The sequence below is a fragment of the Labrus bergylta genome, chromosome 21 (genome assembly GCF_963930695.1).
Source record: "Labrus bergylta chromosome 21, fLabBer1.1, whole genome shotgun sequence".
In the NCBI taxonomy this organism is placed as follows: Eukaryota; Metazoa; Chordata; class Actinopteri; order Labriformes; family Labridae; genus Labrus; species Labrus bergylta.
The window spans coordinates 7,243,098-7,257,737 of record NC_089215.1 but is presented as its reverse complement, the minus strand read 5'-3'; the positions used below and the strand labels follow the sequence as shown (position 1 = coordinate 7,257,737).

General features: G+C 38.6%; 1 protein-coding gene across 1 annotated transcript; it reads right to left on the bottom strand.

Annotated features, from left to right (window-relative positions):
- Positions 1-9,949: 9,949 nt before the first annotated feature.
- LOC109992193 (clarin-3) lies at positions 9,950-13,611 on the bottom strand. The gene is made up of 3 exons (XM_020644715.3): positions 13,247-13,611; positions 12,699-12,884; positions 9,950-11,296 (listed from the first exon to the last, which is right to left on the bottom strand). Exons 1-3 carry the CDS (start codon positions 13,476-13,478, stop codon positions 11,019-11,021), a joined length of 696 nt encoding a protein of 231 aa, XP_020500371.2. The 5' UTR covers positions 13,479-13,611; the 3' UTR covers positions 9,950-11,018.
- Positions 13,612-14,640: the final 1,029 nt, after the last annotated feature.

Genomic DNA, 14,640 nt, shown 5'->3' with positions numbered 1-14,640 from the left:
TGAAAGGAGTTTTGATTCTGATCATCATGCATGACTGATGTCAAAGTTGTCCAGTGTGGTTATAAATCACCAGACAGGATGTGATTGACAGGGCTCAAATGTTTACATGTGGCCCCTATTCTTCAGCTCAAGATCTGAGAGGCTGGTTGGCAGCGCAGCGTTCCCCCCCTCATACCTGTTTGGAGGTTGTGTTACTGCATCCATACATCACCCTGACATGGGTGCACTCATTGAAACGGCCCGGCGAGACCCTGTCTCAAAACGATGGCATATTTGCCATTCCACTCAGTGAGGTGTGTGAGCATCATGTCACTTATCACTGCTGAAGATCCACCAACTCAAACCATCCACATCCTATGTCGAACATAACGTCAATTCACAAAAAATACGACTTCTTTCTTTTGGTGTTTTTTTTGGAATGAAAATTATATTTACAACAAATCCACTATTTATACAGTAGCCGCTCTACTGTAACAAATCGTGTCATCTGTTTAATCTTACATAAACTCCACATATAATATCAGAAGCCGTTTATCTTTTAATACTTTTTATGATAATCAGTGGCCCAACATTTAGGTTCCGACACTGATACCCCTCTGACCCTTCCTGGGAGTCCCCTCTGACTTCCCTTGCTCCTCCCGGGGGTAATGGAGGGGGAAGAATGTGAAGGGAGGAAGTGAGTTTCCTCCGGGCACATTGCTGGATGGAGAGGCTGAGAGACGGACAGATGACAATGGCAGGGAGGCCGGGGCCTGAGTGTCGCCTCAGGGAGACCTACACCCTGCTACGTGTTGGCTCCGGCCGCTGCTACGCTAAGTGCACCGAGCGGAGGCCTTCTCAGAGGATTTGGCAAGGTGATCCCTTCACCCGCCCAACCCCCATCCATCTCCTGCCAGACTCTCGTTCCTCTTCCTCTCTCTCTCTATATATCTCTCTCTCTCCTCTTCCTCTCCTTGTTGACACCCAACCAGGAGGCGATGAGTTGACACAGAGGGTGAAGAAAGGTCTGCGAGTGTTATCTCCACCGTTTCCCCTTTGATTCCTTTTTTTTTTTTTTTTTCTAATTACAGCATCACAACTAAAAAAATCTGTTTTCAAGGAACAAACCATCCAGGTGTGTTTCTTTTTAAGAGCTGTCACAAAGATTAAAAAAAAGAAGTGGGACATTTAGGGGTCACAGGTAACCATTGTTGTTGGTTCACGAGCCCCATGTGCAGAGGCTGTAGTCCTCCAAGCAGGCGGCCCGGGCTTGAATCCAACCCTCCCGCATGTCATTCCCTAATCTCTCTCTCCCTGATTTCCAACTTTATCCACTGTCCTATATCTACAATAAATGCACAAAAAAACAAAATAACAATCTGAAAAAAGTGAAATATTTTAAGTTAAAAAAAATAATTTTTTGTTGATCTATGAAAGGAAAATGGTGGTAAATTTTTCTGAGGTATTAACACATTATTTTTCACTTTTCTGTACCACAGTGTTCCCCCTCTACATCTAAAGATCAATAAGAAAATATTTGGCTCTGAAGTGATTATTGGATTGATTTTAATTCAGGTCTAACTCAGTTACTTTGACTCTCATTCCTAACAGTAAAAATTACTGAAACAAAAGACAGGACGCCAAAATATCTGTCTGTTAGAGAAACGAGTACAGGTTTTAAAAGAAATTCCTCGTCTTATTCGAAAGAAAAAAATTCAAGACTGAAGTAAATTTTGTATTATTTCCTAAACTTTCTGTTCAGAGTGGAGTTGGTTCTACAGCAGTGACACACAGTTTAAAACAAAGAGGCAATCAAATACAACATATAACAATAAATTAAAAGTGTTCAGCATTTAGATTGTTGTGTTTTCTTTTCGCTTTTCCCCTTTCTTGTTTCAAGGAAAAATGCACACACTCAATCATGTCTCAAAAACGACATGAGTTACAACTTTTCTTTCTGTGTTTTTTTTCTCTGTGATTATTATTTTCGTGATCTTTTTAAGTCTTCTCACAGCTCGTATGGCAGATTACCAGCTTTGTTTTATTTTACGGTATGATATTATTTTAGGGCTCTTGTCACATCTCCCTCACGTATGTCTTCAAATCTCTGCAATGTGTATGCACTTATTAATCAAAGGTCAAATATAGGCCTACAGTTCTTTGGGTTTTGGCACATGTTTTACAAAGAGTTTTGGTGCAATCACTTCATCCTCCAACAGTAGAACTACTATGTTATCCTAAATGCGATGAAATGAAGGTCAAAACAACAAAATAGCACCCAGGTTGTGATAAACCACAGATATCCTTTGTTGGAAGGAGGCCAGGTTTGTGGTGAGCGAGGGGTCAGCTGGTTATTTAGGCTGACAAATTGTTTCATACACATGCAAACAGGCCTGCAGCAGTCAGACAGCGTGTCTCCACGTCTGTTGTGAATGACACTGAACATTGCCTCCTGTAGAGAGGCTGCATTGTGTCTTATATGCAGGATTTAGGAAGCTGATATCAAATTCTGCTCCATTCAAAGACCCTCTGTTTTATTAGAACAACAGGCAGGTGATGGCAGCTTTTAAGACTCTGCATCACGGCCTGGAAAACCTGATGTAGTAGTGGTGGAGAGGTTTTGGGTTACAACAACATTCCTGAAGGTAAACTGTAGTAAACTGAAGTGTCTTGTGTCGAGGTTTAGATCTGTGTTCTTATTTTTATTTCCTTTTGCTCCAGGTGTTGATGTGGAGATGGATGTCCTGACAGATGAAGTTATTCTCTTCACGACGACAGCCCCCCTGAGGTTTTTTCTGCGGTCAGCGGGCGTAAATTTCAGGCGAGTGTGACAATGATTGACGGCCTTATGACAGAGCTTTGCAAATCCTTTAATCCGTTCATAAAGCTCAATAGGGGGGGGGGCACTTGATGCACTTTATGCTTGCACCTCTCCCCATCTGGCTTCTGTAAAAGACACTCAGTGCTGTCAGACGCTCTGAGAGCTCTGACAGGAGCTGATGACATGCTGCTCTGAGAGCTATTGAGATATGATGCACATGTATTCATGTAACATAAACATCATAAGGCATTCTTTTACGGTTTATTAGTTTTATATCAAAGTTTCTTTGTTTTTTCTAGATACAAATGAACTTTTTGCCAAGATGTTTTTTTTCTTGCAAGAATGGCAATGAAATACAGCACACCACAAGGCTGACAAGGATTTATATGACCTGTCTGTCTGTGCACACTGATGGTAACTATGTCGTTTTATGGCCGTATGGATTGTAGAACATCTTGGAGTCTGTGACTGATGGTGCTTTTACACATGCACAAAACTTCTGAATACTTACTACACGTGTGAACACAAACAGACGCCAGTACCCTAGTACATTTTTTTAGCGTGAAGTCAGGGGGAGTTGATGTGAGAATGCAACAGGAAATATTCAGGAAAACAAGAAAGTAAAAGGAGGTTTTGATGTTTCTACCCTGCGACCAACCCACGACTTTAGGCTGTATAGCGTGCAACCAGTGTCTCCATGAATATAATGAAACTACTTCATTGTGATTCTTTTAGCCAGTATGTTTTTCTCGGTTGTTTTGTTGCATATAGTTTAAATATGTCAAACTACACATAAAATTAATAAAAAAGCAAAAAAAAAAAAAAAATGATAATCATCTCTATGTCGGACTCTCTTGCTTCGTCTCCCTCCTCTGTGTCACTCATTTTAAAATAAACAGGTTTAACATCGGCTGGGAATTTCAGCTGTTGTTAATCTAATAATACAAGTTTTATATAAAATAGAAAAGTTATTAAAAGCTCATATTTAAAGGGATAGGAGCCCCAAATTGAAACGCAATATGCTTTAAAATAATGATTTACTCCAAGTCATTTGGTCACAATAAATGCAACAAGTCCTTTACTTTTTGTTTCTGTCAGGTATTTTGGTAATGGAATGCTGCCCCCTGCTGCAAAGGTGATGTAATGACTCAGCCTTGAGAAATGGATTTCCATGTGGGTTTGTTAGGCAAAAAATCCTTAGATCTTTTATTTATTAATTCAACCTTTATTGAATTAGGAGAGATTAAATAGAGATAACAATACCATTAGATATCATATTTTTTGTTGTTGCAAATACTGGACTTGCAAGCAGGTGAAATTAATCCCCCGTACAACTCAGAGGCAAAGGTGCTCTAACTATTGACAGTCAGGGCCATCACCTAACAGGGCTTACACAAGTATTTAGATATGCATTGGCTTGCAAACAGGATGGTTATTTGGACATTTCACCACTGGAAAAACATGAACAAAATGTATGTATAAAATCACTTTGAGCCTCATTCATGATTGGGAAAGTACTTCCTGTACAGGGGATTGTTTTTATGCAACATATCTAAAACCTCAAAGCAAAAATTTTAATACAGTAAAAATTCTAAATTGTACATACTTTATTAATCCACGAGAGGATATTCTGGTTTACACGCTGTTATTGAGACACATACTCAAACACATAGGCCTGAAATACACACATGCACAAACAGGACTTGTGCATTAATGGAGAGGGGGGCTGCTACACAGAGAGCGCCAGAGCTGTTGGGGGGTTCAGTGCCTTGCTCGAGGCACCTCAGCAGTACGCAGGAATTGACCCGGCACCTCTCCATTTATCAGACCAACTTCCATACCAGCAACCATCTGGTTCCCAACCAAAGTCCCGACAGACTACTACTGCCGCCCTCAAATATATATCATTGTATCTATAAATCTATTTTATCCAATGTCATTGTTGTTGTTGCTTTGTTAGTATCTTTAAATCTCTCCTTTTCATCTCCCTCCATTACACTGTCCAAGCCCAACACAGTTTCAGCAGGTGGCTGTTCAGTAAGGTCTAACCTATCCTTTTGTAAAGTATCTTTAGATAACATTTGTTGGCACTATATAAAATAAAGATTGCTTGATTGAACTGTTATATGCAGTACACAGTGTTTACATTAATCAACAGGATGTCTGCAAAACGTAATCTTTTTACTCTAATTGTGATTGGAAATAAAAAATGGGGAAAGTTAGAAATCCTTTAGATTCTGTCAACTGTTCGTTTCTGTGTCCGGGTCAAATGGCGCCAATTTAGCTGCACTGTGTGCCGTGTCAGCAGGTTAACTGTGTCCCTACGCCTTGCGCCCACTGATATCTATTACAACTGCCAATCAGGAACACATTAATCAACAATGATGTCAAACAGCATGGGGCAGAGAAAGTGTTGGCCCTCCCTCCATCCATCACTCTGACTGTAAATTGTCATCCAGCATGGGATGTAGAGTTTCTATTATTTTATTCACAGGTTTGGTTGTAAAGATGCTGCATATTTTTTAATTAGTTAAATTTGTCTCTATCGCTGGTTGTGAGATTCCTTTTTTCAGTCTTTTTCTCCGTCTCCCAGCGAGGTTAAGTGGAGAATTGGCTTCAGGTAAAGATCTTATCTCTTGTTAAGAGTGGAATGACACCATAATGGAGCAGCAGGAGTGCAATTACCTTTTAGCCCTCCTCCTCCTCCCCCTCCCTCTCACCTTCCCTCCGCCTTTACTGACAAATTAAGATTAATGAGCGAGATAAGTAGGGAACTGGACTACCTTTCAATATCACACAGTCATGATGAGCATGAGAGCATGAGCACAGCTCATCAATATGTGTTATTCGCCTTTAACTGTTCCCTGTGAATCCTCCCTTTATCTTGTGGAAGTAAAATTGACATCAATAAAGACAAATATTTTCCTTTAAAACCTCATAAAAATCGTATTATAAACAGAAAGAATTGGAATACTGTGAAACCATAAGCATAAGTAGAATATTGAAAGTCCAGAGATAAATAATGTAAAGCAATAACAAAAGTAGAAAAAGGACATTATGCTGTAAACTAGTATAGCATGCTCACTGCATCTTAATCTGTATATTATTAGTATAGCATGCTCACTGCATCTTATTCTGTATATTATTAGTATAGCATGCTCACTGCATCTTAATCTGTATATTATTAGTATAGCATGTTCACTGCATCTTAATCTGTATATTATTAGTATAGCATGCTCACTGCATCTTAATCTGTATATTATTAGTATAGCATGCTCATTGCATCTTAATCTGTATATTATTAGTATAGCATGCTCATTGCATCTTAATCTGTATATTATTAGTATAGCATGTTCACTGCATCTTAATCTGTATATTATTAGTATAGCATGCTCACTGCACCTTAATCTGTATATTATTAGTATAGCATGCTCATTGCATCTTAATCTGTATATTATTAGTAAAGCATGCTCATTGCATCTTAATCTGTATATTATTAGTATAGCATGCTCACTGCACCTTAATCTGTATATTATTAGTATAGCATGCTCATTGCATCTTAATCTGTATATTATTAGTATAGCATGCTCATTGCATCTTAATCTGTATATTATTAGTATAGCATGCTCACTGCATCTTAATCTGTATATTATTAGTATAGCATGCTCACTGCACCTTAATCTGTATATTATTAGTATAGCATGCTCATTGCATCTTAATCTGTATATTATTAGTATAGCATGCTCATTGCATCTTAATCTGTATATTATTAGTTTAGCATGCTCACTGCACCTTAATCTGTATATTATAATCCTAAAAACACACTTATTTTGTAACATTACTTATTTATAGCATTTATTTATATTTATTGCATCCCATTAATCCAGCCATCCAGATATACCTAATAATTCACTTTTTTTTGTCTACATCTGTAAATTTTGCAATTACTGTACATAGCACAGAATTACTGTACATAGCACAGACTCTTGCACTCAATTACTGTACATAGCACAGACTTTTGCACTCAATTACTGTACATAGCACAGACTCTTGCACTCAATTACTGTACATAGCACAGACTTTTGCACTCAATTACTGTACATAGCACAGACTTTTGCACTTTCTGCTTATTTGCACTTCTGGTGAGATGCCAAACCTCATTTCGTTACTCTATACTTGTATATGTGTAATGACAATAAAGTTGAATCTCATCTCATCTCATCTCATTATAGACGAGTAAGTCTTCTGTGAAAGCAAAAAAAGTGTATTTTCCTGCTGCTGTGGTTTTGTTGTGTTGTCAGGGCAGGGTGTAACAGTGTCATACCATTAGCTCATAGGAAAATATAACAGGGACACACACCCTGAGATACACAGACACACGCTCACACACACACACCTTATTGCAACAGAGCCGAGAGGTCACTCTGCAGTGATAAGGCTTTGGGCCATGATCGCATTTTTCAGATTGAGAGACTCATGCATTTTCTTTCAATTTAGCCAAGGTTTCTTTTATCTTGGTACCTCTTTTTTGCTCTTACTATGTAAATATTTTTATCATATGAGTTATGATTTTATTCATGTTTATAAGAGATACACATCTAAAGGTGTGATGTCAAAATGGTTTAAAAACCTGCTTCCCTTTACACATACAAAACGCTCTCAATTGTGATCAAGAAATTCAGTCCCAAAGGTGGTCAAAACCTAGACCCCTTCCCCCGGCCTGCTATGCCCCACTGATATGGACTCTACTGGGCTGAATGTGCCCCCTCCTCTGCCCTGCAGCTGGAGGTGTCTGTTTCACAGGCCTCTGTAATGCGGGACCTTGGAGGATAAGGTTTCACAGGTACAAAAGTTTCTGCTTTAATCCTATCACACAGAGTGAGTGGTCAGGGCTCAGGTCTCCTGCATAATCCCGGGTTTATCCAATGTGCCGAGCCAAATGAGAGTATAGAAGAGAGGAAGAGATTACTGGCCATCTCTAATTTTATTCAATCAGTGTTTGCACTGCAAACGGTGAGAGGGGCCTCTCGATGGCAGTTTTGCTTTTTCCACAGCTCAGTGCGGAAAGAAGGAGATCGTGATAGATACAAGTCTGCTCAAGTATCTTCTCTCGTAGTTGATACGATGCGATCAATACGATACGTTACAATACGATATGACACGATACAATATGATGCGATACAATACGATGCGATACAATACGATACGATAGACACGACACAATAGACTCGACACGATACACGATACGTTACGACACTCCACGATAAGACCTGACACAATGCGATATGATGCGATACGACACGATCCGATACGATACGACACGGCATGATACGACCTGACATGGTGCGATACGACGAAATACGTTAGAACACGATACGTTACGACACGATACGTTACGACACGATACGTTACGACACGATACGTTACGACACGATACGTTACGATATGATATGATACGATACAAGAGTCCACAATACGACCTCACACGATACGATTCAACACGACACTAAACGGAACAATAGGATACGATACGACATGATATGACACGATACATGTTATTGTCTCCTTGAGGAAATTTGTCTTGGATTCCAGTGCTGCTGACATTAAGCTGCCTCTACGTTTTTCTGTAACATTATTAAAAATAGCCTAACTCCTGGCTGTAAGGAGCCTGACATTTTTACAATGAGTAAAATAAGCTGTGTAAAAATATATATCTTTAACCAGGTATCTATTACCTAAAAGAAAATGAGTAATTTTAGTGTTTTCTCTTCAACGTGTTCTAGTTTAGTTACCAGCTGCTGTCTATTTAAGGACAGGTTCATGTTGAATTTTAAGGGGTTAAATAAAGAATAAGGGGGTCTCTAATGGCAGGCTGATCTGTGCTGTGCTGTGAAGAGCTTATCAATTTCACAGCAGGGGATTTTGTGCTGCAACAGGCTTTAACATGGCCTCCTCTTGGGATAACAACCTGCCCCGGCTTCACACTGTGTTCCAGTCACAGTTGCATGGAGGCGTCAGGCTGCATCGTTCTGTATCGTGAAGATTTTTAGCAGATGTAGTTCGGAGACGGGGAGGAAAATGAATGTAAAAACTGAATCCTGTTCGATGCCTGTTAGACACAGTGGACTGTGCTAACAGAATATCTGACCAGCCTCTAATGCTTTGGATTTACTTTTCAGAAATCTTGAATTCTTGGAAATGTAATACATATTCTCACTGACAACACCAAAGCAGATTGCTGCATCCTTCCACAGGTCCCTTGAAGTGTGAGACTTGAAGGTAGAGTGCTTCTTTTGAAGGCAGGTAGAAGGCGTTGCGGGGCTGAGAGGTGCTGCAAAGGGCATGTCCAAACAGACTTTAGGCTCTGAGTGATGGGACACGGGAAACAGTAACAGGACACTTTGCCCCTGCTCTCATGTCAACACAGTCATCTGAATCACAGCTGTGAGAACGTCTGAAGATCCAGGAGACAATAGATGTTGACTCTCAACAAGATCTCTCTCGGCCTTTACAGAATCAGCTTTGTTTCGATCACCATATGACAGCATTGTTTTTATTTTATTTGATCCTTTAATCTGGATTAAACAAACCGGTAATAAATGTTTATCACTCATCAGAGCTTCTCCATGTTGATCCCACATGGAAGTGGATACTGCTAAGATGCAATGCATCATTGGAGTTTAAAGGGCCCCAAACTAAGTCTCATTCTGACCAAAAGTCATGGATTGATGAAGGTAAGTTAACTCATCTGTGTGTGAACTTTTGCAGTGACCATGGGCCAGAGAGAGTATAAAAACTCTTCAGTAGATAAATTCTATTAAAAGTTGATTGCTAAAACTTTAAGTCAGCTGTAGTACTTGGAGATCTATTTTATGTGATCGAGAGCAAAGAGATCAAACAGTAAACATAAAGTTATGAATAAGTGGTTGAAGTAAATCACAAGATAATGTTGCTGATTTTTTTTTTTTTTTAGCATTAAGTAATTTATAAATGGTGAACTACATACAAGTAAAGGGTTGGAGTTAAAATATCAGTCAGTTGAAATCATTAGACAAGAGTTGTGTATAGACCGTTGAGAGTTCAAAGTCAACAGTAAAAAAATAGCTTTATAATGGAGAAAAAGTTTACAGATATTCAGATAGTCATTGATAAAATCATTGAGGGCTTTTTTAATGGCAAAGATGTTGAAAGTGTAATTAAAAAGTAGTAAACAGTCAGAGAAAGTAGGTAAAGGATGCTGGCACAGGTACAGAGGCTACAGCCCTCGTCCCATTGGTCACAGGTTTGACTCCTGATCCTGATGCCATTTGATGCATGTCATCCCCCACTCCCCCTTCCCTTTCTGGAATTGTCTTCATCTCTCCTATCCAAATAAAGGCCAAAGCCCAAAAACTTTTAATCTTGAAAAGAAGAAAGAAGCTAGCTTGAGAAATGGATACAAAAAAACAGGTTTTAATTTCCTCTTCTACTTTCCTTGTAAGGTTGGGTTCTTCCATGAACTTGAGATGTGTATTTTCAGTAGGTCTTCTCAGAGATAGAGGGCAGCAAAGATCAATTAATCCCAGTGTGCCCTCTCCTACTTCACTTCACTTCACTTCACTTCCTTTACCTTTGGTTTAAATTCAACCTTCAGAGTTTTTCACACACACAAAAACAGATTTTACATTTGGTCTGAAAGTCTGTGCCGGTTTCTTTGCCTGTACAGCTTCACTTAGTAAATATGAAAATACAGAAAATAAGTCATTTGTGATTTTTCTCTTTTACATCCAACATATTTTACGTTTATTTACATTTGGTTGAAGTATAGCTATTAATTAAAAATATTTATTTGAAGGATTAAAAAGACATATTTAAAATGTGAAAAAAAAAAAAAAAAAAAAAGTGCCTTTCAAACAAGCGGCCATTAAAACATCTCCACACAATATAAATAAAAAGGTTGTCAACTTAATACGGACAAGATTTACACTTAAACTGATTTATAATAAACTTGTGTTTTTTTCTAGCAAATCATTTATTGAGTTATAACTTCATGTTGAATCAGACAACAATTGTTTCTGTTAGTCTAGGTATATTCTTTTAGTCCATTAAAATAGCTGTACATCCATATTTTACTGTACACACACCTGATTTCCATCAGTAATTCTCTATAACAGTAAAATACTCCAGAAAGTGTTTATGAGGGCTTTTTCAATGTCACTGACATCTGACTTGCATCCCACTAATACATCATGATCTCCTTCGGTGCGTCCTCTGTCGGCCTCTGCTGCTCCCTCCTGTGCGTGTAGGCTGCATGGTCGTACAGGTAGATCAAAGCAATGGCGACAAGGGAGAGCACAATGTAAGGGATGAGCAGGTAGAATCCTAAATCCATCTGTGTGCTCTTGTTCTTTATCTCTGCTGGAATATTTTCGGCAAAGGACCGCACTAAATCCTCTGCCATGGCAGTCATAAAGAGGTTCAGCACATACAGGATGAGGGCGACTACAGCGACACATGCTGCAGGAGAAAGAGGAGAACTATTAGTGCGCTATTTCCAGTCAAGCGTTTATCTTTCTTCATCATAGCACAGTGCAAAAATGTTCTGATTGAGCTGTTTACCCTACGTCTATAACTCCCAGTTACTTCATTGTTGAACACTTTTTAGTCACTTTTTGTTATAATTTCATTTAACCCAAGAAAACATGACAAGTGTCATTCAGAAAACAAAATAAACCTAGACAACAGTTGACAAAAAACAGACAACAGTTTCATTACAGTATCAAGGAATCTAGGAGAAGACATTCACATGAGTAAAAATTGGTGTTTTCACTTATTGCATTCTCAGAGTGTGAATCTTAAATGCTTTTAAAAAAATGTTTTACTGCCGTGTTATAAGCACTAAGAACCTCACAAACAGCATTTGAAACTTCTTAGACTAAAAGAAAAGATCTGAAATTAGGAGGAACACTGAGCTTAACTTTAAGCTAAAAAGATCTCATTAACTAACGTTAGACAACAGCCAGCATTACCTGTTAACATTTAACCACTTGATTGTAAAATTGCCATTTGATGGTGTGACATGATATGAGAGGAAATGCCACATCTCTTGCTAAAGGTAAAGCTAGCTAGTTTCCTCTCCTATTATCTTGCTTTTCGGCAAGCTCACATCCTAGCATAGCCTAGCTTGCAAGGTAGTGTGCCGCTACAGTCAGCCTTATGCTAACAATACAGTCTAATGACTAACATTACAGTGAGCAAGGGATTTACCCATTTCCTTATGTGACACAAATGCTGTCAAATGGTAACGTTAGCTAGAAAATTACTCACTGCTAACTTTTGCTTTTGTCCATCTAAGATAACACATCCCCAAATATGTTATATGCTTAACTTGAAATGTATGTCCAGACTTTATATTGATTTTTTTTTTTAAATGCCTTGATCAGTCAGAATGGGTGGAGTGATGATGATGTTGGACTATGTCTGAAATAGCACAAATTAATAAAAACAGTTGAATATATATAAAGGCAGCACATCTCAAGCTCCAATGAAAGGAGGACACAATACTTACATTTCACTAAGTTTATTTGGCTCATCATTTAGTGAAATGTTGGTGTTTTGTCCTCCTTTACTTGGAACTTGAGATGTGTTGCCTTTGATATGTTTTTTTTTTAAAAACATTTTGCAGCGTAGGCTCAGAACTCTACTAAACGTCCTCGTTAGTGAAACACATCCTCCCCCTCCAACTTGATAATAACAGTGTTTGAGCTTCCCACCCCGAGTATTACTTCAGAAGGAATTGTCCATCTTGTGAATATGATGACTAATAAGGCAGACCAGTAAAGATACACTTATTGGTACATACCAGGATACAATTTAGTACAATGTTAAACACTTTCCAGTAGACATTTGTATGACTTACTGCTGAGTGAGCTGCAGGCATACATTCCTACAGGCCCCATGTAGGTCTCATAAGGGTTGCTGACACTGTTGTAGAGGGAGATGAGGATGCTGCAGGCCGAAAACAGCAGACACAGGGCCAACAGGCCCAAAACCAAACCATACAGGATAACAGGGGCACCTCCTGCTTCTACCAACTTAGGAAACACTACACAGACACACACAGAAACACACACACACACACATGTGCACACAGTAAAAGAAGGTTGGTTAGAAAATGTACGATTTATATAACATTACTGGACTTTATTGGGAAACATAGGTAATTTTTTACGTATTTACTCAGGGACTGTCTTTGGAACTACTTTACCATAACAAATAGTGCCCGTAAAAACAAATGAAAGTGTTTTCTTTGGGTCTTCCAGAATAACAAGTACACTGTAAGTACAATTTACTGCTGAGTAGTTTAGATAAAATCTTTCAGCTCTGTCGAGCGGAGGCAGAAATCTCAGCATGGCATAATATCTTAATGTTGGTGGAAAAAGACCTCCAAAAGGTTACAAAAATTACCGTCAAAAGCATCGACTCCTCCAAAGGAGGGGCAGGAGGTTCTTTCTACATTCCCGCTAAAAAGATCCAGTTTGACCACAGCACTTCCGTTAAAGACACCACTTCCAGGCCTTGAGCACTCCAAAGTTGTTGTAGACCATTGTGTTGACATGGAAAACCCCAGCAACCCAACCGATATGGCGGTGACCAACGCACTGGACATGAAATGCAGAATCTTCTTTGTGGAAGGCATTATCACAGTATTCCAGTTGTGCTAGTTAGATCTGAATCCCAGTGTCTCTTCTCGTCTGAAGCAGGTTCAGACCCTGTGATCCTCTAAAGAGTGGTGTCTGAGTTACCTGCCTGGGTGGAGTGCAATGTGGACTGCTGGTCGTAAATCTCTCGGTTATGGCTGTGACCTTTGGTTGGGAAGGAAAAGACAAGGCTGGTTGTCATGGCAGGGACACAGGTGTCTCCACCACATTCAATGAGATAATGACATATCTCATATCAGACTGCAGAAAATAATCATGTATGTTTTTATTATGTGTGGTTAGAGTCGCTTAATGTTTTCTGCATGGCAAGAAAATTCACTCAGCAGAACAAGCTGCTTAGGGACTGGGGGTTTCTTCTATGATTTTTTTTCCCTGTTTTTCAATGTCTAAACACCTGACAACTTTTTAAGTAATAACATTTACATGCTTGGATTCAAAGCCCTTGATTTTGACATTGTGTGGTCATAAAATATCATACTGATTAATTATTTACCAGTCTCTCTATAAAAAGTTACTGGAAGAGTGAGGCGCGGTCATGCGTCATCAATAAAGCGCTAGCGTCATGGTAAGAGTTGTTATCATTTCACTGAAAAAAATGGCAACATGTTTGGTTCAAAGTTTGAACCAGGAGCTGCATTTTTACCTAAATGATTGTCTCTTTGTGTTTGTGACATTACGTACTGAGATATAACACGACATTGAACCATGACACAAAATGAAACTACTTTAAGACCAGACAGGAAGAGTGCAATCTTTTTCTTTATGGCTTTACGCTTCAAGACTTCCTGGTTTATAATTGTTGTTAAGAAGCTTTCAAGAGAATCTGTTTAATCCTTTTGCTAAATGTTTCAAACAATACTGTTATCTGTCAGTGTAATTACGTTAGAAATAATGTAAAATTTCAACAACAGGCTTATATGTCTATCTCTCATACTTTACATTATTACATTACACTGTGGAAGTAGATAAAAAGTACACAATTATGTGCTGTATGGGATGGTGCATGCTCCATCTACAAACATGTTCTGGTTTAAAGTGAGCTCTTGAATCCACTTGTTCATTTATTATTATTATTATTATTATTTTGTTTTGTTTTTTCATGTTTTTTGTTTCGTTTTTGTTTATTATTTTAAATTAGTA

What these genes read in the sequence shown, in the direction of transcription:
- LOC109992193 (XM_020644715.3), bottom strand. Translation starts at nt 13,478, where the DNA reads ATGCCTTCCACAAAGAAGATTCTGCATTTCATGTCCAGTGCGTTGGTC. An exon ending in AGGAGTCGATGCTTTTGACG is followed by an intron (nt 12,885 to 13,246) that starts GTAATTTTTGTA and finishes GTGTCTGTGTAG; the next exon opens with TGTTTCCTAAGTTGGTAGAA. An exon ending in TGCCTGCAGCTCACTCAGCA is followed by an intron (nt 11,297 to 12,698) that starts GTAAGTCATACA and finishes TTTCTCCTGCAG; the next exon opens with CATGTGTCGCTGTAGTCGCC.